Source organism: Artemia sp. Qi Xiang Cuo, chromosome 12 (genome assembly GCF_049724085.1).
Source record: "Artemia sp. Qi Xiang Cuo chromosome 12, ASM4972408v1, whole genome shotgun sequence".
Taxonomy (NCBI): Eukaryota; Metazoa; Arthropoda; class Branchiopoda; order Anostraca; family Artemiidae; genus Artemia; species Artemia sp. Qi Xiang Cuo.
In genome coordinates this window covers 61,356,988-61,383,898 of record NC_142805.1, presented here as the reverse complement: position 1 = coordinate 61,383,898, position 26,911 = coordinate 61,356,988, and the positions used below count along the sequence as shown (strand labels likewise).

The 26,911-nt window shown below is 35.1% G+C and overlaps 1 protein-coding gene and 1 non-coding gene across 2 annotated transcripts in view; both read right to left on the bottom strand.

Moving 5' to 3' along the window:
- Positions 1 to 26,911, bottom strand: part of LOC148946370 (uncharacterized) — a 127,051-nt gene that overhangs the window by 75,159 nt on the left and 24,981 nt on the right. The window contains exons 3-6 of the mRNA XM_089098414.1: positions 21,205 to 21,479; positions 12,259 to 12,412; positions 7,177 to 7,561; positions 4,320 to 4,559 (exon numbers count right to left, since the gene is read on the bottom strand). Coding sequence (XP_088954540.1) covers positions 4,320 to 4,559; positions 7,177 to 7,561; positions 12,259 to 12,412; positions 21,205 to 21,479 — 1,054 coding nt within the window. The remainder of the gene's footprint in view (positions 1 to 4,319; positions 4,560 to 7,176; positions 7,562 to 12,258; positions 12,413 to 21,204; positions 21,480 to 26,911) is intronic.
- TRNAG-GCC (transfer RNA glycine (anticodon GCC)) lies at positions 18,779 to 18,849 on the bottom strand. The gene has a single exon. It is a non-coding gene; the product is annotated as a tRNA-Gly (tRNA).

Genomic DNA, 26,911 nt, shown 5'->3' with positions numbered 1-26,911 from the left:
TTCTACTGGCCGTATCTTATTAATTTCATTTCCATTTTATATTATTTTGTCCAGTTGCTTTGGTGTTCTCATTGAAGTAACTCTATTAGCTTCTGTTACCTATGCAGATCAGTTGCGACAATTGTAAATATTAATATTGGTTGTTTTTACTATATATATAGTTTCGAAGATACCTAGTTTTATACTGACGGAATATCCGCGTTGTTTTTGCCTTTGTCTTTTCTTTCTACTGGCCGTATTTTATATTATAGTTTCGAAGATACCTAGTTTTATACTGGCGAAATATCCGCGTTGTTTTTGCCTTTGTCTTTTCTTTCTACTGGCCGTATTTTACATTATAGTTTCGAAGATACCTAGTTTTATACTGACGAAATATCCGCGTTGTTTTTGTCTTTGTCTTTTCTTTCTACTGGCCGTATCTTACATTATAGTTTCGAAGACATCTAGTTTTATACTGGCGAAATATCCGCGTTGTTTTTGTCCTTATCTTTTCTTTCTACTGGCCGTATCTTATATTATAGTTTCGAAGATAACTAGTTTTATACTGACGAAATATCCGCGTTGTTTTTGTCTTTATTTTTTCTTTCTACTGGCCGTATTTTATATTATAGTTTCGAAGATACCTAGTTTTATACTGACAAAATATCCGCGTTGTTTTTGTCTTTATCTTTTCTTTCTACTGGCCGTATTTTATATTATAGTTTCGAAGACACCTAGTTTTATACTGGCGAAATATCCACGTTGTTTTTGTCTTTGTCTTTTCTTTCTACTGGCCGTATTTTACATTATAGTTTCGAAGATACCTAGTTTTATACTGGCGAAATATCCGCGTTGTTTTTGTCTTTGTCTTTTCTTTCTACTGGCCGTATTTTATATTATAGTTTCGAAGATACCTAGTTTTATACTGGCGAAATATCCGCGTTGTTTTTGCCTTTGTCTTTTCTTTCTACTGGCCGTATTTTACATTATAGTTTCGAAGATACCTAGTTTTATACTGACGAAATATCCGCGTTGTTTTTGTCTTTGTCTTTTCTTTCTACTGGCCGTATTTTACATTATAGTTTCGAAGATACCTAGTTTTATACTGGCGAAATATCCGCGTTGTTTTTGTCTTTGTCTTTTCTTTCTACTGGCCGTATTTTATATGATAGTTTCAAAGATACCTAGTTTTATACTGACGAAATATCCGCGTTGTTTTTGTCTTTATCTTTTCTTTCTACTGGCCGTATCTTACATTATAGTTTCGAAGATACCTAGTTTTATACTGACGAAATATCCGCGTTGTTTTTGTCTTTGTCTTTTCTTTCTACTGGCCGTATTTTAAATTATAGTTTCGAAGATACCTAGTTTTATACTAGCGAAATATCAGCGTTGTTTTTGTCTTTATCTTTTCTTTCTACTGGCCGTCTCTTATATGATAGTTTCAACGATACCTAGTTTTATACTGACGAAATATCCGCGTTGTTTTTGCCTTTATCTTTTCTTTATACTGGCCGTATATTATATTATAGTTTCGAAGATACCTAGTTTTATACTGACGAAATATCAGCGTTGTTTTTGCCTTTATCTTTTCTTTCTACTGGCCGTATCTTATATTAAAGTTTCGAAGACATCTAGTTTTATACTGACGAAATATCCGCGTTGTTTTTGTCTTTATCTTTGCTTTCTACTGGCCGTATCTTATATTATAGTTTCGAAGATACATAGTTTTATACTGACGGAATATCCGCGTTGTTTTTGTCTTTGTCTTTTCTTTCTACTGGCTGTATTTTACATTATAGTTTCGAAGATACCTAGTTTTATACTGGCGAAATATCCGCGTTGTTTTTGTCTTTATCTTTTCTTTCTACTGGCCGTATTTTATATTATAGTTTCGAAGATACCTAGTTTTATACTGACGAAATATCCGCGTTGTTTTTGCCTTTATCTTTTCTTTCTACTGGCCGTATCTTATATTATAGTTTCGAAGACATCTAGTTTTATACTGACGAAATATTCGCGTTGTTTTTGTCCTTATCTTTTCTTTCTACTGGCCGTATCTTATATTATAGTTTCGAAGATACCTAGTTTTATACTGACGAAATATCCGCGTTGTTTTTGTCTTTATCTTTTCTTTCTACTGGCCGTATTTTATATTATAGTTTCGAAGATGCCTAGTTTTATACTGACGAAATATCCGCGTTGTTTTTGTCTTTATCTTTTCTTTCTACTGGCCCTATTTTATATTATAGTTTCGAAGATACCTAGTTTTATACTGACGAAATATCCGCGTTGTTTTTGTCTTTATCTTTTCTTTCTACTGGCCGTATCTTATATTATAGTTTCGAAGACATCTAGTTTTATACTGACGAAATATCCGCGTTGTTTTGTCTTTATCTTTTCTTTCTACTGGCCGTATCTTATATTATAGTTCAAAAATACCTAGTTTTATACTGACGAAATATCCGCGTTGTTTTTGTCTTTATCTTTTCTTTCTACTGGCCCTATCTTATATTATAGTTTCGAAGATGCCTAGTTTTATACTGACAAAATATCCGCGTTGTTTTTGTCTTTATCTTTTCTTTCTACTGGCCGTATTTTATATTATAGTTTCGAAGATACCTAGTTTTATACTGACGAAATATCCGCGTTGTTTTTGTCTTTATCTTTTCTTTCTACTGGCCGTATCTTATATTATAGTTTCGAAGATACCTAGTTTTATACTGACGAAATATCCGCGTTGTTTTTGTCTTTTTCTTTTCTTTCTACTGGCCGTATCTTATAATATAGTTTCGAAGATACCTAGTTTTATACTGACGAAATATCCGCGTTGTTTTTGTCTTTGTCTTTTCTTTCTACTGGCCATATTTTATATTATAGTTTCGAAGATACCTAGTTTTATACTGGCAAAATATCCGTCGTTTAGTTGGTTTATTCCTTTCCTTCTACCGGCCAAGGACCCGCTGCTTTGTTCTTCATTTTGAGGTTTTTCTCTCTTTGTTCTGCCATGGCTGACCAGTTCGACTTTAGATTTTGAATCGTCTCTAGACCACTGTATACAAACAATATACAGTAGAATCACGCATCAGTAATATTTGGCTACTACAGTCTTGGCACTTATAAAAGCTCCGCCCATATACTCGCACGTCTGTGTCCATTGGACCACTGATGGCAGATCAAATGAGAATCCTGGAAAACGTATTTTCGCAGAAACTTTCTCAAAATGCCTTTCAAATCAACTCGAAACTTCGAAACCTACTTGTAATTCCTTAAAACATCTAATAATAGCATAGCTCTGCTAATTATCGATTTTTATATATGTATTAGAATAAATTAATTTAAGATAAGATTCTTTAAAATTTAGTACTACAAAGGTGAAGCCACGTTTCGCGTTCAAGAGAAATCTGACTTGTCTACCCGTGAAAAAATCTAATGTCGCTTATGTTTAAACGTTCTCCGGAGCATTAACATCTCGGTCCGGCTTTGTATAATGGTTGAGATAGGGAATGATTCTACTGTATATTATTTATATACAGTGCTCTAGACTTAGGAGCATAGCTCTGTATGAGAGTGCTCATTCATATTCAGCTTTGTTTCAGTAAAGTTTAAGTTCAAGAAACCTTTCTTTTAGTTTTTTGTCGGGCTATAACCGGGACCATCAGGGAGCGGATGCATAGTCAGAAAAACGACCATGATATTTGGAAGTAGCATACAAATCTAGCGATAATATTTCTATTTTATTAGCTATACTATTTTATTAGTGATACTATTGTTATTTCATTATTTCTATTTTTATTTTATATTATTATTTTTCAATAAATAGTATATTATTTTCTATAAATATTATATTATTTCTACAAATAGTGATAATATTTTATTTCTGTTTAATAGTGACACTATTTCTATCTCTGTTTTTTATTTTTATCTTGTTAATTATTGCACAATCTTACTAATTATTGCATTCAACACAGTAGTCAAATTTCAGCATAAAGAACAGAAACGGGTAGTTTTACTCCTTTTAGTTAAGATGAGAGACAGTTTCTATATGAAACAATTTATATAGAGGATAGTTTCTATATAGAAAAAGAAACTGTCTCTCCCCTTAATCAAGCCCCTGAGCACACTAAACCCGTTTGTGGTACCACTGATTACTATGATTACTATCGCTATTTAATTCTTATCGTTGGTCTGATTTTGACTAATCTTTACTTATAGTTTACAGTTATATCGTTGTGCAGCTCATCACAATTAAAAATCATATAAAGCTCCGAAGTTTAATTCGAAGCTTTCATTTATATATTCACTTTTTTTTCAGTGAAGTTTAAGTTCAAGAAACCTACCTCCAACTTCATCTCATCAGTAGTGGCAGGATCACTAAGCCAACCTCCAAGGAGCCTCAGACCATGGTAGTCAAGCAAAAGACGACGGCATGCTGGATCACTCCTCTCTTCAGACAAGAGGGACAGTAATGAACGTCTTGATTCAGGTTTTTCGGCTCGAACCATCAATCGGCAGAAAGTCAAAGTCTGAGTTTTATTTTTCAAACCGCTCTCAAGAAGTTTGGAAATTTGAATATCCAGCTAAAAAAATAAAATAGAAAGATTTACAAAGAACTCAATATAATTTACCAAATCAAGAGTTTCAGGTCAAGTCATCAGTGGCAAAAAGTCAAAGTGTTAATTTTCCAAATCCCTCTCAAAACGTTTGGAAATTTGAATGTCCAAACGGCAACAAAACAATATCATTTACGAGCAGCAGTTTACAGTCTTAACCCCCCCACCAAAAAAAAAATTGTTGAGCCCCCCCCCCCCCATGGATGTTCTGAAATATTTTTTTTTCTCAAACCATTTTGACGAAAATTGGACGTTCAATTAGACATAAAATAGACGCATATTTTTATTCAGGTTTCACATTCAGTTTTTTCAACAAGTAACATCAACAAGCGGAACGTCAACGTTAAATACATTTATATGATTTATGAACAGCAAACAGTCTTGACCCCCCTAAATTTGTTGACGCCTACCCCCCCCCCCCTCCCCCTAAATTTTGAAATAATACATTTTCTTTTTATCGAACTAATTTCAAGGAGCTTGGATGTTCAATTAAACGTACAATAAAATCATATTTTCAATTCCGGATTAAGGTTTTTTAGTTCAAAACATCAACGAGCAGAACGTCAAAATCTGCGTTTCGTTCTCCAAACCACCCTCAAAATGTTTTGAAATTTGAATTTTCTACTAAAAATAAATTCATGTGATTTACGAAGAGCAAACGGTCTCAATCCCCCTAAATTTGTTGAAGTCCCCCCTATATTTTGAAATAATACATTTTCTTTTCATTAAACTATTTTTAAGGAGCTTGTATATTCAATTCAACGTAATATAAAACCATATTTTCAATTCCGGATTCAGGTTTTTTAGTTCGAAACATCAACAAGCAGAACGTCAAAATCTGTGTTTTGTTCTCCAAACCACCCTGAAAATGTTTTGAAATTTGAATATTCTACTAAAAATAAATTCATGTGATTTACGAAGAGCAAACAGTCTTCATCCCCCCCCCTAAATTTGTTGACGTCCCCACCCCCCCCCCCCCTATATTTTGAAATAATACATTTTCTTTTCATTAAACTATTTTTAAGGAGATTGGATGTTCAATTCAACGTAAAATAGAATCACATTTTCTTTTCCGGATTCCGGTTTTTTAGCTCAGACATCAACAAGCAGAACATCGAAATCTGTGTTTTATTTTTCAGACCAGTCAAACTAATCTTCCCTTGGATACTTATTTTTTGTCCTTAAATTTTCCTTAAATGTCCTTAAATTTCCTTAAATTTTCCTTAAATGTCCTTAAATTTCCTTAAATGTCCTTAAATTTTGATACTTATTTTTTGTCCTTATTTTTTTTATCCTAAATTCGTTCAATAGAAAATCTGACATTTATGGACGAAAAAAGGCTCTTAAAAAGTTATTCAATATCAAATAATTTAACTTATTAACACTTTTACAACATCAAAACATTTCTTAAGAAGCTTGGAATGTCAAGTAAACATAAATTAACGCGGAAAACATAAGATAAAAAAACATCTAATAAAAAGAAAAAAAAACATAGGAGCATAATATAATAAAAAATATAATATGCAAACATAAAATTTAACTAAATATAAAATAACATCATTTAAAATAGTACTGGAACTACAGAATGATCGTAATTTGATCGTAAACGACCGAAATACTTATAAAGCGCAAAAATTTTGAAAACAAAGAATCACGACACATTTCACCACTCAGACCCCTCCCCCTGTTATCTATGCTTAATACTTTTTTTTAACTTGTCTGTGTTCAAATGATAGCTTTATTTAACAATTCGATACCGTAGTCCCGGGAGCAGGGAAAGCAAATAAACACACATCCTTAACCACCTTTCTAGCGACAAATACAAAATTTTGAATATTTATAATTTAAGAATCAAAACCGCTGTAGCAAAGATCTTCGATATGATGTGAGTCCTTTGTTTTTTGTTATGAGCATAAAGATCAAAGGCCTGACTGCTCGGAAACTTAATTTGGCTGACAAAAGAAAAAGTTTACTTCTTCAACATTTTTTGGAAAAAAAAACTTATTGCGAAACTTTTTCCTCTCCTGGAAAATTCCAATTCCACCCCTTCTTTCCTTATGAATAAAGAGAAAAAATAGAACTTACATTATCACGTTCATTAAAAAACAAACAAAAAAAAAGATATTCATCAAAATCTTGGAAGAAACCAAAAAACTAGAAATGAGGGCGCAAATGCTAGAATACTGGAATAATTTAAGCCTAACGGGATAAAGGCAGCATCCGATGTCAGCATCGTCTATTCAAGTAGATGGCGTTTATTAAAATAGACCCCCCAAAAATGTATTTTTTTAAATTTAGGATGGAAAAAAAATCCAGGGAAAGGGGGGCGGGATATACTTGAATCTAGGGGGGAGGCTATTTTTTTTTTTCTTAATAAAAATATCAGAAAAGCGTGTTTTCCAATGAAAATACCAAAGTAAGTATTTTTCGAAATCTAGGAGGGAGGCCACTCCCCAACAATGAAACTGAGTATGCCAATTAGAATATTTAGTCAAAGTTTCCACTAATTGCTTATTTGGTCTATTGTGTCTAAATCCATTCCATTCAAAATTAATGCAGAAAAAGGAGCCAAAATGGAACTTACATCATCATCTTCTTTAAACAGCCTTGCCAGTCTCGTTTTCCTCTTTTTCTTCTTCAAACAAACTTCTTGAGGCAGTTCTATTATCTTGACAGGTTTCTCTTCAACAGACTCTTCGATCTTAGCTACCACCTCTTCCACCTTGTCAACCTCAACCTTTTCAGCCACCTTCGTTTCGGTTGAAACAGCGACAGGCTCTTCAGCTGCAATTTCTTCAACAGGCTGTATAAGAGCTTCCTCCTTTGGTTTTGGTGGGCGCAATGGGAGGTCATCCTCTTCTGACGAAAAAGATTCCTCTTCTTCTTCCTCTTCCTCCTCGTCTGATGGTACCTCCCCTATCCAGCCCCGACAATTTGTAGATTCACAATAGCATTTTTGAGCTTCCTTCCTAAACAAAGAAAAAAAATAGATAAATAAATACAAAACTTCAGAAAAAAATACAAATTATAATGGTGATTATTGTTGTTTGTCGCCTGAAATAATATCTGACTTAATTTCTGTTCAGCTTTACTTTAATTTTTGGTTTCATGCACCTCTTTACTTATAATGGTGATTATTGTCGTTTGTCGCCTGAAATAAAATCTGACTTAATTTCTGTTCAGCTTTACTTTAATTTTTGGTTTCATGTACCTCTTTACTTATAATGGTGATTATTGTTGTTTGTCGCCTGAAATAATATCTGACTTAATTTCTGTTCAGCTTTGGTTTCATGCACCTCTTTACTTTACTATTTTGGTTTCATGCACCTCAATATTGCAATAAAATATCGTCAAGTTCCAGTCTCATGAGAATGTTAGACTCAGTGGAATTATATGAAGACTAATGGCACAGATTGGGATAATTGGGGATGGGGGGGGGGGGGGTGAATGTTGTCAAAGATACCTGTCTTCTTCTGGAATTAAAGAATTTAAATCTCAAGGAAAGCTATTGGGGGGGGGGGTCAAAAAGAGAGAAAGAATCATAGATATAGACACAGACATAGACATATTTATTGACACACTCGACATAGCACTAAGAACCACTAAAACTGAGCTGTTTACAAGGCACATATAAATTACACGAACCAGAACTACAATCATTTTATGCTGTTAAAAAGACCCGTGAAAGAGGGAACAAAAGAATGCTGATACCGCGTTGTGTATCAGTAAACTGATTCCAACTTGATCTGTCTTCTGGTGAGAGTGTTTGGGGGTACGTTCGGGGGGGGGAGGATACACCTGTGTTTTGAGCTTCTTAGAATGTGTTGTCCAAATTTGAATATATGATTTTGTCTGTGGTTGTGGAGTGACTAAAGTCCCAGTAATTAAAGGCCCCTTTCCTAGGAAGTATAGCTTTCTCCCATCATAATTTTACAAACACGTATTTGTATGGCCTCAATATCTTGGCTTAGCCCAGAGCTTAACTGAACGCTTGGGCCCCAAACAGGACATAAGTATTCTAGTACAGGCAGAACGTAAGTCATGTAGGCCAGTTTCATTGACTTCCCTCTGAAATCGAACCTTTTTATTGTAACAAGCGACTCCAGGGCAGCGTAGCCTTTGCAGACTAGCTCACTCACATGGCTGTTGGATCTGCAATCAGTTGAGAAAGTAACACCGAGTATATTTCAATCTTCAGAGGCTGGAAGAGGGGTACTGGCTCTTGGAAATCAGTTTTTAGAGGGTTGAGCTTCATTACGATAGTGATACTACATTCACTGTGATACATTGTGATATAATGATACTCGCTATCGGAGTCGCTATGAAAGGAGCATATTTGCGAAGAAGTCTGACGGGGATTTCACCAGAAAATGACGAGCTCTGGGGTTTGAATTTGAGTAGTTGACGAGAAACATGATAAGGCTCTTCTGGCGGTCGCTCGCTAAACTGACTAAATTTTTCGAGAACAGTTGCAAGTTCTTTACTCGTAAAGGTCGGGAATGTGATACATATACCAGCAAAAAAAATATTCACCTCTGACGCTGTCAAATAGGAGTTGTCGTCTTCCGGAATCGGTAAATGAGGGTCTCGCGTTTTGCCGGTCATCTTCTTTACTGAATCGTGCCATTTTTTGCAGTTAGTAACAGACATGGATCAACGCGGTTTGCAGCAAGCGATTTCTTGGCTTTGCGGCAGAGGGCAACGACTTTGCTGCGCAGTCCTTTATCATGAGTTTGAGACCGCAGTTTTCTAAGACCCTTGATTTCAGTTGTGATCCATGGGCGATCAGAGGAGGACTTGTACACAGCTTTGTTGGGAAGTGCTCCTCATACTGTTCGTACAAGATTGAGTTTCTAAGCTCGGTTTTTCTGCCCAGTGCTTGTTCATTGATCACTGCTGAGAAATCATACTGACTTATCCATCGTCCGAAGGACTGGATGTTGTTTTTAGTGAAAGATCTTACTACAACAGGGACGCGTTTTGGAGCTGCTACAGGATTTCTGGCCTTTCAGAAGAAAGTATAACGTTTTGATGTTGCCAAAGATCCCAGGAAGTGGGTATTACGGTAGAAGCGTTCAGCATTTGTCAAAATTAAGTCTAGTCTACCGCAACGTGAGTAGCGCTTTCACCACTTTATTTCAGACTGAGGCTAGAAGCCAATTATTGTTTATTCGCCTTGTAGAAATCTCCACACAATAATGGCGGGGCAGCTGAACTTGGTGCGGCAAAAATCTACCCCTTTTGTAAATGCAATAACAGTCCTTTGCAGTTCCTTGCGATTTCTGGATAGTAGACGGCTGCCAAAATAAGGCAGGAGAAGCGCCGGGATAGTCCTTTAGGCCTTGTATAAACCCACAAGGATGCATGGGCAGGGTCTTCCAGTTGGAGAAGGAGCCTACGGAAAATGTTGTTTCTGTAAAATATTGCTACGCCACCACCATTACGATCGAGGCCTCTTTCTTTCTGTGTTTTAATCTTAGTGATAAAACCAGGGATAGCGCAAGTTTGTTCAGTCACGTTCCGGCTTTCTGTAATAGCGGCACCTGGGATATAATTCAAACGCAAAATTGTTTCTTGTTCGCCCATTTTGTTCGAGAAAGACCGGGCAATAAATTCGGCATAACTCTTTGGATTGAAGAAAGTCCCGGTCACAATAGAGGAGGTATAAGGTGCGAGCAATTAATCTATGGCATAGTGGAAGCCAACTGCAGCTTCGAGGGAAGCTCAATCAGTCAAACAGGTACAAGACATCGTTGGTTGTGTGGTTTGGGCTTACTTATGGGACACTTCCTGTTAGTTACAACCACAGGAATAGGATTACACACCAGTGATTTTCTCCTTTTGCCTAGGTGTCGGACCTGTAGCCACGGTATCTCCAGTTTCGTTTGGTTTGCAACATGCACGCCACCTACTTTAGGTCTGAAAATACCGAGAGAGCCCAACGCTGTTTGGATAGATGGCGCCAAAACAGGTGAATTAAAGCTAAACTAAGATAGTGGTTTGCATGCCGAGCGCACAGTGCCACCTAACCATCATGAAAAGGTGTTCAAAATTCCATCAAAGGAAGTATAATAAATTATAATATTTTCATCTTCCTGCTTCCATATCAACAAGAAACTAGCTAGTACAGCACCGGGAGAGTCAAACTCATAAGTATTACCATACACCATGGTTAGACGGATTATTTAATAATCCGTCCTATCAAATTTAGAGCTGCTATAATTCAAGCCTCTAAGTTAAAATTAATTATGTAAATTTTTTTATATTGAAACAAAAATTAAGACCATAGAAGACGAGAGCGACGTCTCTTGCAGAGTAGTTTAAAATAGCCATATTTTTTGTCCTTCATCATCATTTCTCATCATTTTTCTTTCACATAATTTGATACAATAAGGCAAATAATTTTAAAATCCTAATTTAATGACTTTTTGTTATTCTAACAATTCATTCTAACAGTTCACATTTTAAAATGAAACTCAATAATTTCCATTTTTATTTCTGAATCGAAATTTTTTAATGTATCTCTGATCCAGTGAGCCCAATAATGAATAAGGCTGAATTGCAAGATAATTGCAACATCTATTGAGCAAATCAAACAGATACCGCTGTTAAATTTGCAAGAAAATTTAGCATTGTTATAATGCTATGTTATAATCCACATTTTGGAAACTCTACAAAATCCATTTCGATTTTCGACAACCAAATAAAACACTCATTTTACATCCATAAAAATTAAATAAATAAAAAAAGGTTTAAACAATTAAATGAAAAAAAAAACAAGGGCTCATTTGAAAGGAAATTGCTAGGTCTAGTGCCGTTTATATGTAGATTCAAAATTCACCTTAATCTAAAATGTTTCAAAACAAGGCTGGGAATAGATTTTTTTACGGACCCTAGTATTTTTCTCTTTAGCTCTGTTACTCTTAGCACATCAACTACGCTGTTCACCACTAAAGTTAATATAAATTTCACATTATTCTTGTATTTGTCTTTTGTATTTTATTACAAAACCCCATTGGTCCATAGGGGCTATTTTCTATTTCAAATAAGATTTTCAGCCACAGCGCTTGAACAGAAACAGTAAGAAAAAAAAATTATGGATCTAAAAATGCGTGTTTCATTTGGTTGTTGAAAATCAAAATGAATTCTGTAGAGTTTTCAAGATTTGGATTATAACATAGCATTATATATATATATATATATACATATATATATATACATATATATATATATATATATATATATATATATATATATATATATATATGTATATATATATATATATATATATATATATATATATATATATATATATATATATATATATATATATATATATATATATATAATGTTTTTATTTCAATATCCTTGGTATTTTAAAGGGACTAACATCAGTGGCGTCAATTGACAACAATGTACAGCGGAGGGCCAAATCTACACTTCAAAATGCAGGGGGAGGAGGATTTTTTCAATTTTCCTAAGGAAAACATCAAAAACAGACATCTTTCATGGAAAAAAGCAAATTTTCAAACACTAGAGTGAGGGGGGGGGCAAAGAAATCTACGGTGAGGCAGAAGCTCCTCCCACTCCCACCCACTTGAGCCCCTGAATAGCATCCACTCGTTAATGCTGCACTCTCCACAACTTTTTTCATAATTTAACTTACCCATATCGCTCATATTGGTAGTCAAAAGTCAACTCCTCTCCCGCGTTGATCTCAGCCTTTGTGAAAAATCCGATCCGAAGCTCTCCATTTACTGTCCACTTTTGGGTTTCACAGTTCGGATAACAGCTGTGATTGATAAAACGGGAAATATTTCCTTAAAAAAAAAAAAATCATCCTAAAGATTTTTCATAATACATCAAGGAATCGCAAATCTAATTTAAAATTTGTTATAATTTTTTGCAATAAGTGTTAATTGATGATCACAATTACGAATGAGTCCGTACACGACATGCGAAATAACGAATTTCGATTATTTCTGCATACTGTCGATTGTTTTTTAGGTATCTTAGGTATTTTAGAGAGAATCAAATTCATAATGTTAATGCCAAAATATCTAAGTTCTAAATCAAATACCGTATAAATAAAAGACTAACACAGATTAATAGATAAAAAAAACATAAAATATATATATATATATATAAATTGAGCGACAAAACTCTAGCTGAGTTATTTGGACAGAATAAATATAACTTGAAAAACATAATATTAAAAAAATTTATTGAGCTTTGATGATGGAACGCAATTATATTTTAGATTATTTTTTATTGTTTTTATTTCTTTACCATGTCAGGGTTACCAACTTAACAATGTCATAATAGCGCTTCTTTTTCATGCCCAGTCTTTAACTCAGTATTTTTACTTTCTTTTCTTTTTTTTTGAGTTGAAGAATTAATTCTCATGTTCATTAAACCCAAGAATTAATAATCCAGCTCTCCATTTTTGGTTTATTACTTTATTGCAAAATTGGGGTGCTTTCTGTTATACACATGCCCCCCCCCACCCGAAATGTTTGTCCGACTTGTAAAAATATAACAAAATGAACCTAAACAGATTTTTGATGCGTTTTGTATCCACCCCCCCAAAAAATCACTTTGTGCCCCCCCCCCCACCACCCCGAAAAAGAATTCTGGATACGACCCTAGCTATACCGCTAATTACGCGTGGATTAAATTTATTCAGTTTAAGGGTATTAAGTTGAAACAAAAGAGTGACGTATGGCAAACTGCATGGGGTATATATAATTTGGGCTATATATTTACACATTAAGGAGGGAGTGGTTAAAGTAAAGTGAAGCACTTTTAGGAATCATATAAATAATTTTAAAAATCCCAAATAATTACTAATATACTACTACTGCTGCTAACACCTCACCGCAACACCAAGCCACTTGAGACCAACACAGTTATGCACGCTCCTCCTCCGTCCCAAATTATTCAAAGTCTTCCTCTTTACACACTCCAAGGAAATTCCCATTTCCCATAAATATTTCCTTGTGAAATCCTCCCACAGTTTCAGGTTTTTATGGCATGGGGGAGGGGGGTGCTTACTGTCCGATTATTCTTGACTTTAAAAAACGGATCTAGAACTTTCAATTTAAATCGAATGAGGTATTCTTTCAAAGTCTATACGATTACCTCTTTGATAAAAACTTTATATATGAACAATAGTCAGCTTGCATAACTTGTGGACAGCAATTGACAACAATGAATGGATTGAAAAAATAGCTCCGATTAGGGTGTGTAGACCATTTCACTTGCTGACACAAAGGTATCACGACTTTTTGGAATTGACCTTAATAGGAATTTGTTTTCCAAAGCAATTTTGCATCTATCACAGAGTATGTATTTTAACCTTATAATTGGATAATTATAATCGATTTGCTATGTGTTCTTCCCATACGAAACCCCTTCCCATAAGTTATAAAACCCCCTTAATAAGTTATGACCCAGGGCATAACTTAAAACGCCAACCCCTGGGCCCTGATGGGCCGTGTCGACACCGGAGTTTTTTGTTATCAGAACTTTAAACTAATTTAACAAAATGTCTATCTCAAAATTTTTATCTGATGCATTTAGGGCGTGGAGGAGGGAGAGGGGCTAGTTACCCTTCAATCTCTTTTGACTCTTAAAAAGTGAACAAGAACTTTCAATTTTCAATCAAATGAGCCCTCTGTAAAGTTTATACGAGCATCCCTTCCATAAGAAATAATATGAAGAATTCGGAGAATCCTTAAATTACAACCCTTGCCCTGAGGTCTTTGGGGGAGTTGTCATCCTCAGAGACCTAATTTCCAGAACTTAAAACTACGTTGAATAAACTGGCTGTCTTAAAATCTATATTGGATGTGTTTGGGAAAAGGTGGGCGTGAGAGGGGTGTTTAGTTGCCCTCCAATCACTTTCGACTATTAAAAAGGGTACTAGCCCTCGGAATTTCCAATCGAATGAGCCTTTTTTTAAGGTTCTACGACACCGCCTTCTATAAAAACCTTATATACCCCCAGGGTTATAACTTAAAACCCTTGCCCTGAGGGTTGTGGGGGATTGTCCTCCTCAAAAACATATTTTCTATCTGGAAATCAACTACGCTGAACAAAATGACTATCTCAAAAATTTGATTGGATGTGTTTGGGGGAATGAAGGGCGTGAGGGGGGGTTAGTTGCCCTCCAATCACTTTCGACTATTAAAAAGGGCACTAGCCCTTTCAATTTCCAATTGAATGTGCCTGTTTTGAAGTTTCTACGACAACCCCTTCTATAAAAAACCTGATATTCCCCCAGGGCATAACTTAAAATCCTTGCCCTGAGGGTTGTGAGGGAGTGTCCTCCTCAAAAACATATTTTCTATCTGGAAATCAACTACACTGAACAAAATGACAATCTCAAAAGTTTGATTGGATGTGTTTAAGGAAATGATGGGCGTGAGGGGGGGGGCTACTTGCCCTCCTATCACTTTCGACTATTAAAAAGGGCACTATCACTTTGAATTTACAATCGAATGAGCCTTTCTTGAAGTTTCTACGATAGGGCCTTCTACAAAAACCTTATATGCCCCCAAGGCATAACTTAAAACCCTTGCCCTGATGGTTGTGGGGGAGAGTCCTCCTCAAAAACATATTTTCTATAGGGAAAGCAACTACGCTGAACAAAATGGCTATCTCAAAATTTTGATTGGACGTGTTTGGGGAAATGATGTGAGTGAGGGGGGGGGGCTAGTTGCACTCCAATCACTTTCGACTATTAAAAAGCGCACTAGCCCTTTTATTTCCAATCGAATGAGCATATTTTGAAGTTTCTACGACAACGCCTTCTATAAAAACCTTGTATGCCCCCAGGGCATAGCTTAAAACCCTTGCCCTGAGAGTTGTGGGGGAGTGTCTTCCTCAAAAATATATTTTCTATCTGGAAATCAACTCCGCTGAACAAAATAGCTATCTCAAAATTTTGAGTGTATGTGTTTGGGGAAATTATGGGAGTAGGGGGGGGGGGCTAGTTCCACTCAAATCACTTTCGATTATTAAAAAGGACACTAGCTCTTTAATTTCCAATCGAATGAGCCTGTTTTGAAGTTTCTACGACAAGGCCTTCTATTAAAACCTTATATGCCCCCAGGGTATAACTTAAAACCCTTGCCTTGAGGAATTTTGGGGAGTATCCTCCTCAAGATTTCATTTCCAATGTGTAAATCAATTATGCTGAACAAATTGGCTTTCTCAAAATTTTGATGGGATGTGTGCGGGGAAATGATAGGCGTGGGGGGGGGGGCTCGTTGCCCCCCAATCATTTTGACTATTAAAAATGGCACGCGCCCTTTGAATTTCCCATCGATTGAACCTATTTTGAAGTTTCTCCGACAAGGCCTTCTATAAAAACCGTATATTCCCCCACGGTATAACTTAAAACCCTTGCATGGAGGGTTGTGGGTGAGGGTCCTCCTAAAAAATATATTTACCATTTTAGATTCAACGACGCTGAACAAAATGGATCACTCAAAATTTCTATGGTATATGTTCAAGAAAACGATGGGCGTGGGGGGGGGAGGGGGGCAAGTAACATACCATACACGCTCTACTACTTAAAAGGGAACTAGCTCTGGAATTTCCAATCGAATTAAACTGTTTTGAAGCTTCTACGGCAACGGCTTCTGTAGATACTTTATATGCCCCCAGGGAATAACTTAAAGCCCTTGCCCTGAGGGTTATGTGGGACTATCCTCGTCCAAATTTATTTTCTATTTGGAAATCAACTACGCTGAACAAAATGGCTATCTCAAAATTTTGATTGGATGTGTTTGGAGGAAATGATTGACGTGGGGGGGCTAGTTGCCCTCCAATCATTTTTGACTATTAACACGGGCACTAGAACTATCTATTTCCAATCAAATGAGCCCCCTTCGAAGCTTCTACGACGACCCCTTCCATGTGAAGTGCCTCGCGAAAAAAAATAAATAAATAAATAAAACATTGGAGCTGTATGGCCTTTACTATAGGCAACGCTACAGCGTTGCCTCTGATACTACCGAGGTAAATGAAGCTGTCTACTTGATAGATCTTTTCGTTAATTACTAATATCATTCCTAAAACCTCTTCATTTTACTTTATCCCCCCTCCCTTCCAAATTTGCAAATATACAGCCCTACTTATATATTTCCCAGGTATTTTGCCATACGTCACACTTTTATTTCAGCTTCATACCCGTAAACGACGAAAAAATAGATTTTAAATAGAGGCAGAGGCATAACGGAAAGATCCCAATGTTCTATTGAATTTTTGAGTCGAGTAAACATACTCATTCATTCATTTAAAATTGATACCCCTTTTCAGGTTAGTTATTTATGGCGTTGGTCTGTTTATGCATAAGTTTATTAATAGTCAACCAGATTCCCCTTGCAGTGATAGCACGCGGTAGAGCTAATCTTATTCAGTTCCCGATCCCAATAAACGCAAGGTCCTTGTAATGGTTTTTTCAAGGATCGGTTATAAGGTCCGTAATGGTTGTAATGGTTCGGTTACAAGTTCCGTAATGGTGGCAATGGTTCGATTACAAGGTCCGTAATGTCCGTAATGGTTGTAAAGGTTCTGTTACAAGGTCTGTAATGTTCATAATGGTTGTAATGGTTCAGTTACAAGGTCCGTAGTGTCCTTAATGGTTGTAATGGTTCGGTTACAAGGTCCGTAATGGTTGTAGTGGTTCGGTTACAAGGTCCGTAACGTCCGAAATAGTTGTAATGGTTCGGTTACAAGGTCCGTAACGGTTGTAGTGGTTCGGTTACAAGGTCCGTAATGTCTGTAATAGTTGGAATGGTTCGGTTACAAGGTCCGCTTTGGGGGTTGGTTGGATTTGATGTTAGATTGATTATGTATAATTTTCCTAAGAGTCAACCTTAAGAAGGTTTATAGATTCCCCTTGTGTTGAAAGTACGCTAATATTATTAATATATTTATGTATTATATTATATTAATATATATATATATATATATATATATATATATATATATATATATATATATATATATATATATATATATATATATATATATGTGCTAATATTATTAGCACATAATCGTATTTTTGGCACAAATCCAAGCAAACGCAAAGTCTTTGCATTTTGTTCAATACGCAGAATCCCAAATCTGAAATAAATGTGCACTTGATGCGAAAAATAGAGGACATGAATGAGCTCATGAAATTAAAAGATTTAATTTAATTTAAAATAAAATTACAGTGAAAGGGTATATAAATATTAAACGGCTAAGTATAAGGTGTGGGTAGATTATTACTGCAGCTGTTTGAACGAATGAATGGCAAATGTGCCAACTTAATGTGCTCCCCAAAACCCTAAAGGGGATGGATACCTACATGCGGAGTGCAACGTATAAGGATACTACACTGGCGGGAAAATCGTCAAAAGCCCTGTGACCGGGTGTTGTCCAGAGGTCATCGTGGAGAGGCACCGTTGTCATTTTATGTGTCAGCCGGCAAAAAGGAACTAAGAAAGTCTTCTCAACTCTCGTTTTAGTTCTTGGTTAAGGTGCGTCGACGAGAATAGAGGGGAATATTTTATGTTTATATGGTTGTTGATTGTGGATGTGTCATACAAACAGTGGCAGATCCAGGGGGCGCGGGGGTGTGCCCCCACCCTAACGTAGTGGCGGGTTTGTGGTTGGAACTGCTTGCTCTGGTTTGGGACGAAAGTTGTTTTTTGTAATTGGTTTTTAATAGTTGAGTTTCTAATAAGTTTTAAATTATTAAGACTATTTTCTTTTGCAAACAATGAAACATAAGTTTCAGTTACTTTGTGCGGTCTCTGTTAGATTTTGTTGATGAGGCATACCGCCAAAAAGTATTTAATTAAATTTAGGTTTCTCAAACGAATCTGTCCGTATTATCACAAAAGCAAACTGGGGGGCAAGAACCTTCATTTAGTAATAACAAGGATATTATATATATATATATATATATATATATATATATATATATATAATGTGTGTGTGTAGCTACCATAAATACGTTAAATAAAGTAAGAACAGCTATTTAACACCTAACAAACAGCATGAGTAGAAGTGCATAAAAAGAACCTTGCGATAATAAAATTTCTCAACTAAAATGATTAGCCATTATAAAAACATGGTGGTTAAAGAAGGGGGATTAAACTAAGATAGGAAAAGCTTAAACAAAAAAATGCATCGACCGGGAATCGAACCCGGGCCGCCCGCGTGGCAGGCGAGCATTCTACCACTGAACCATCGATGCTTGTTAAATTAAATAAAAAATAATAATATTTTTAACTGAAGTAAGGAGCGACATTAAAACTTAAAATGAAAAGAAATTATTCCGTATATGAAGGGGCTGTCCCCTCCTCAATGCCTCGCTCTCTACGCTAAATTTTTTGGCACTCCTGTACTAAATGGACTCTTTGGTAAATATATACCAAATCATATTATTGAGTTAGGAATAAAGTAAATACACCATTCGATGCCTTTTTTTATGCTGATTACGAATATAATAATCATTTCTATCGGAAATGAATTTTAGCCCCCCCCCTATATATGCCAAATCAGGGTATATATTTCTACATTAGGGGGGCTGGGGGTAAAGTTTAAACTTACCTCCCATTTACATCAGAAACAAAATTTGCCCCCACCCCTCCCCCCTAATGTAGAAATATATACCCTTGAATTGGCATATATAGGGGGGGGTGGCTAAAATTCATTTCCGATAGAAATGATTATTATATTCGTAATCAGCATAAAAAAAGGCATCGAATGGTGTATTCACTTTATTCCTAACTCAATAATATGATTTGGTATATATTTACCGAATCTTTTATATAGTGCTAGTTTGGTTAATGCAAATGAAATAAAATAGGGTGAATCAGTTTAGAAACAAATTTGGGCAATATATTTGCACATTAGGGGGAGGGGGCAAAGCATACCATATATTAAATATGTGATCTAACATAACCTAGGTCCCTCCCCCCCCCCCTATACCCCAAAAAACAACAGTTTAAATACAGTTCATGCCTTTGTTTACATCCCAGATGGCAACGTAAACCTGTTTTTCATCACGCATCTCGGTCTATTTCGTGACTGGTTTGCATTGCAGCATATAAAAGAGTCCGTTTAGTACAAGAGTGAGATGTTTTTTATTGTTTTAAAAGTTGCGAGACAGAGTAAAACTTTAGCGTAAAGAGCGAGGCGTTGAGGAGGGGACAACCCCTTTCATATACGGAATAGTTCTGTTCGTTTTAAAGTTTGTTCGTTTTTCTGTTCGTTTTGAGTTGAGTTTGGCGATATGAGAAAAAGGTTTGAAATTTCAAAAATACGTTCATAATCAAAATATTTACCCATTCTTTACTACAAAGATAAAAAAAAGAAAAAAATTGAAATGAAAACTTCAAGAACACCACTAGAACTTAAAACAAGCAAAATATTCCTATGTATGAGGAGGACTTTTACTTTGTAACTTACAGTATGATAGATTTAATTTTTTTTTGTATTATATTAATTTATTTTACACATTTGTACAAAATACTTTGGCAAATTTTGTTTAGAACTTGCAAAAGATCAAAATCTCTGTCAACCCTCCTACCCCCCCCCCCCCCCTGTTATGGACCCTAGATCTTGAATAACACCTTTCTTTAGTATTTTCATTCAAAATCCATTTTTTAGGTTTTTTCATTGAAAGGAATTAAAAGAAAATGACACCTTCCTTTGAAGGTGTACCTGTCTGTGGGAATCAACACATTGTCAATATTTGAATTTTTACTGACGAAAAGCGTTTTTAATTTAACAATTATTTTTGCTTATTCATTTTCGCAGTTCAGCATGGCAACATTGACGAAAATGTAGAAATACCCAAAAAACTTCCCAATTTTGAAACAACCTTGTCCTAAAGAAAACCTTAGCAAATCACGATTTTGAGGTATGAATAGACCTAAGATAGGCCCAGGGCTGTGGCATTTCTGACCTCTCTAGCGACAAGGGCAAAATATTAATTAGCGCTCCCCCCCTGTCTTCCACAAAGTTGCCAAGCCAAATTTTAGCAAAATTTTAATTTGCTAACAAAATTATTTTCAATTTATTAATTAATTAATAATTTATTTTTAATTTATTACTTTAATTGTTTAATTATTTTTATTTTATTAAATAATCAATAAGTCATTGATTATTTTCATTTATTAACTGCGTTCGTTACTTTATTAATAAATTTCAAGAATCACAAAATGATTATAACCTTTATATTTTTTATTTTTTTTTTGAAATTTTGCGCCCTTAAAGTTTCTGTACCATAGGCAAGTGCCTTCTCTGTCCCTCCCCTAAGCCCGCCTCTGGTCCAGGGGACAAAAAAATTGATTTTGATTTCCTTAGTACTCATGTATTATTGTAGGGGCCTCTGTCCCACTTTATATCCTTAATCATACAAATTGGAAGTCCTTATTGACTTCTAGTTTGAACAATATGCAACATGACTATCTTCTTGCTTAAAACCCATCAGTCAGAAGGAGAGGTGTTCATGGGGGTCTCTTTACTCCTCTTCTAACAATGATTACAATGTTAAGTTTAGTAACCAAACAGAGAAACAAATAACTACATAATGATCACAAACCTCTGCTTGTAGCATCAATAATGGTGTCACTTTTCAAAGCCATGAAATAGTAATGCGTGGTACTGTCCTTTGCATACTGTTTCTTCCTTTTTTCAAACTGCTTTAAGTTGATGACTTCGCCAACATATTCCATAATGAAAGTCCCAGGTGGAGTATCTTCAACAGCACGGAGCCCAAACCCTTTTCTATCGGTCTTGAATACTTCTATATTCGCATTTTTTCTTTCTTGGAAATACTTGTTCATACAATTAGACTTAAGAGAGCAATCAGGTCCACTGCAAAAATATTAAAATTTTTTACAAATTTTTCTAATTTTTAATTAATTTTTCTTCATTTAGATCATATAATAGATACATACATATATTATATATATATATATATATATACATATATCTATATATGTATGTATATCTATATATATATATATATATATATATACATATATACATATATATATATATATATACATATATATATATATATATATATATATATATATATATATATATATATATATATATATATATATATATATATATATATATATATATATATATATATATATATATATATATATATATATATATATATATACATGGACTAGAATTACCCCCCATAGGAATTCCAATACTTTGATTATATAGATTACCAATAAATTTTATAAAAGTATTAAATAGAATAAATTCTAGTAGATCATAAATCATATCTAAGCTATTACATCTTGAACTAGTGGTTCTGTTAAAGTAATTAGTCCATCTCGCCTTCTTATTATACTATATATATACTATACTTATTATACTATATATATATATATATATATATATATATATATATATATATATATATATATATATATATATATATATATATATATATATATATATATATATATATATATATATATGTATATGATATATATATATATATATATATATATATATATATATATATATATCACTGCAAAAATATTAAAATTCTTTACAAATTCTTCTAATTTTTAATTAATTTTTCTTCATTTAGATCATATAATAGATACATACATATATTATATATATATATGTATATATATATATATATATATATATATATATATATATATATATATATATAGATATACATACATATATAGATATATGTATATATATATATATATATATATATATATATATATATATATATATATATATATATATCCATATATTAATTTGTTTGATTATATTATTTCAATGTGTTTAATTTTATTTAATTATATACTTAATTAATATTCAATTAATTTTATATATATAATCATTGTATATTTAATTACAACAAATCATTATTCATCTTATTCTTATATTATATATAGGGGAAGGTGGTATATTCTGGGTATAGGTGCACAGTGGGCCATTGACCTTAACTGCCATCTATTCAGGTGGAAACAAGTTGTATGATCTATGTGATTGTGATATTGCTTACAACATGGTTGACTTCGTTATCCAGTTTGGCGATAATTTACAACCTTGTTTTTTTTATAGCTATCTTTAAAGTTTTTGCTACGCCATAAAAAAATATTTTGTGCCCATACTTTTTCATTTATCTCTGTTTTGATTGATCCTAGAAATTTTTATTGGCTTGTTAGAATCCTTGATGGTAAGAAATTGTAAGTAGCGCCATCGTTTCTTTTGATAATGCACCAGTTTCGTCAGATTTTAGTTTTGGTGGCTAAAGGGTAGGTGGTGCATACTGCCCCAGTATAAGGTGGTACACAGTGAGTCACTGACTTACTATCAACCATAGCATTATTTACCCTCTAAAAAATTATTTTTACCTTCTGTACATGACAAAATGCTCGGAAAAAGATTAATAAAAGAAGAAAAAAACAAACAAAAGTACGCCTACAAAAAATACCGACGTCTATAAACAACTTAGACTTTTAAACCAGTCCCAGTCCCTATTATCAGCCTTTCTCAAAATTTGCTAGGCATGATAATTTGATGACCTAGACATCCTGATGACCTATGATATAGGTAAGAAAATAGTCAGCTAAGTTCCTTCAGCCGAACGAAGCCCTCTAGTTACAATGATTGGAACATCTGCTGCGAGTGGAAATTTCTTACCGCCTTATTTTGTCTTTCCAAGAAATAAATTCCACCCCCATATGCTAAATGGAAGTCATAATGGGTCAGCTTCTGGAGCAAATCCGTCTGGGTGAATATCACAAGAGCTGTTCTGTGAGTACTTGCACCGTTTAGTGAAGTATTCGTGTGCCTCGCATGAGCGAAAAAAGCTATTGATCCTCGATAGTCACGAATCACGCATCTCGATAAACACTTCGAACAGAGCAAAGGAAAATGGCACTGTCCTACTTACCATTACTCCTCATAGTAGCCATAGGCTAAACCCACTATATGTCAGTGTTTTTTCCCCATTCAAAGCTCACTACAACAGAGTAATGGATAATTGGATGCTAAACAGTCCGAGAAAAAACGGTTGCGATCTGCAATATAGCAGGATTGGTTGGTATATCCTTCCCACGTGCATTCACTCCTTCCAATACACAGAGTGGATTTGCCAAATCTGATATTTGGCATTTCAACCCTGACATCTTTACCGAGTAGTATTTTCTTTCCTTTAAGGTAAGTGACAGACCAAGCATGTCGTCTGATCATATGGCTAATGAAAATGACAAAGACCAACCTCAAGGGCTGCCCAAGTATGCATGCCCAAAAGTAGGTATTACAGGCTTCACTGGCAGTGAACAACCTTACTCTTCCATTATCACTCCAGAGCTAGTCACAACTTTTGCAAAAGTTGTTCCTAGAAAACAATCTACTAGGGGAAGGAAGTGTGGATCAACAAAAGTATTCACTGATACTTCAGTTAAAAAACAAATTGAAGCTGAGGAGAAAGCAAAAATGGGGAAAAGAAGCAGTTACAGGTTAAAAAGCAGTCGAGCAAGTAGTGGTGAAAAAATATTGCAATATGAGAGCGATCAAAGTTTATCAATGAATGATAGTGATGACTGATTTCTTCACCCAGGACAGGAAGAAAATGAGGAGCCTGCAGACGACAACGTATTTGATACTATTGCAGATGGACATAATGTAAAAGTGGTCTATGAAGGGAATTATTGCCCTAGTATTGTTCAAGCAAAGAGCCATGACTCAGCTAAAATAAGCGTATTAGACATTACAGGAATATGTAAATGGAAGTGGCCTGAAAAGGAAGATTCCATAATCTATCACTGCAAGTATATTCTGAAGAAGATCTCAAACCAAGTCCCTGCAAGAGGGACAGTATCAAAGCCATCCTCTTTCCTCGCTTTTGAAGATTGGTAATACCATAAAAGGTCTCAGTTTTTATATTTAGCTTTGTACTTTAGTTTCTGCAGCTTTATAAGAGAGTAAACTAATTAAAACTTGTATGCGTCTTTTAGAGGCCTAGTATGGACCATAGGCTGGCTCAATTTGGACCACCCCCTGCTAGGTGATAAATAGTGGGCCATGAGAAGTACTCAGCAGCTAGGAAGACGGTAAAATTCAAAAATATACTCATAAAAACTCTACTTAACAAATTAACAAACTGTTTTATATTCTTCTTCCATCTAGGCTACATAAAATTGAATATTGTCTGCCTATCCTGTATGCATTTAATATTACCCTACTACACTGTTCATCCAATCGTCAAGAAACTTCAAAAAGTTGTTGAGTACACTCTTGCGAAAGTTTTAGGCATAAATTCCCCTCCCCCCCCCCAAGACCCTCTTAATAATTTTAGCACTGATTGGAATTAGAGACCCTTGAACACAAATACTTGACAGTTCCTTCCGGACAAATGTCATATTATTTACATTTTCTGGATAATAATCATCTAACAAAGCCTGACGGGTAAGTTAATAAACATTTTAGATTTAAAAACATAAGTGTTATTTTACACGTGTAAAATAACACTTATGAAAACTTTCCAGGGAAAAATTATGATTGTGAATTTTCCAAGAGGGTGGCAATTCTTAGGGGGGAATTTTCTGCGGAGGGGGGAGATTTTTTGGAGGGATTTCACGGGGGAATTATCTGAGGCGGAGTCTTCAGCAGGAAATGGGAGGTTTCTAGAGGGGGGGATTGTCCGCGGGGGAAATTTGTGTCTAATACAATCAAAGAGGTCGTACCAAGAGCGGATCCAGGATTTTTTTTTTCGGGGGGGGGGGGTTTACTCATTTTTGACTCAGTTTTCGACTAATTTTACTGATTTTTACCTAGGTTTTACTAATTTTCTACTTATTTTCGACTCGGTCAAAAATTTCGGGGGGGGGGATTCAGACCGGGTAACCCCCCCCCCTGGATACGGCCTTGGGTCGTACTGAACAAAGACCCCAAAAAAGAGACAAACACGATTCCGGCATTTACTTCCCACTTATTTTGGTTAAGATATAACGTTCCCTTCTGGTAGACGCACTCATCAGAAAAATTAGTCTCCTTTTCTTCTCCCCTATAGAGGTTGAATAGATCCCAAAGGCTGGAAAGGCATAATTAGGTCACTAACTATTTCTTCTGCTCAAGTATGACTGAGGTCTAATTACCCCTTTTGGTAAATTCTCTGACTGCTAGAATTTACGCATCCATTATTTCCCTTGTTCCCCTGAGACGTCGGTTTGCTTTCGAGCTTCCGAAAATCAAAACCATACGGAGTGATAGATGCCAGGTAAGGCGTCCGCGTCTTGGTCCCGCAGCAAGTAAGTACCTCTTAGCAAGTTTCGTCAACAAGAATAAAATGTCGTCTGGTAGATCCGTTATTACAAGAATAATTTATGGAACCCTCCCCCTAAAAAAGTCCCGCTTTTTATTGGACTTATGGACTTAAAATAATGGACTTTAAAAAAGTCCAGGCCTAAAAAAAGTCCCAGTAAAAAAGTCCAGGCCTAAAAAAAGACACAAACTGGAAAGTAAATCACTTTCCACTACGTTTGGTTGAAGTTTGACTACCAATTGAGGGAGATGTTCTAACAGCAGGATTTGACAGCCCCTCCTCAATTTTTTTAAAGAGGTAGGACAGGCTAGAGCCCCAAAATTGCACAAATAGGACACTAGCTCTTTCTTTACATTTAGTTCAAATTATACATGACAACCCGCTCGAGTGAATGTTGTAGTCGTAATGAGGGGACTCTTCCCCCTTCCAAACATCTGGGTCGGATACGAACCTCGACTCAAAGCAAATATCAGTTAACATTGTTCTACAGGCTGTCTTGTAGTGTCTTGGATGTGTTTTTAAAACAAAAAAAAGCGTTGTTCTTACTGACTTCAATAAGCAGAATACGTAAAACTGTCCTATTTTTGTCATATGCCCCTTCCCGTAGAGATTGATACATAAGATGTGTCAACGAAACAACAAAAGTTATTATGCCCTCAAATTCCAACATAACTAAAGCAGTTACACTTTTTACCTTGCTTGTATTTGTAGTCTACACATGACAGAGAATAAATCAGGTCAAAATCTATTATTTGTATTGTTTGTATCCACCAAGTAGCCCTGACAGTTTGATACAACCTACGCAAGCAACATTGCAGAATAAGAGGAATAAAACTGAACAATTACCCAAGTGTTCCCAGTTGAGCACCCACAGGGCACACCGTGGCCTACACTTGATTGAAAAACCTTAAGTTCAAACGCTAAGGTGTAACAGACAAAATTATAGAAGGTGTAAGTAAAGAATGACATTTGTCTATAGTAGCAG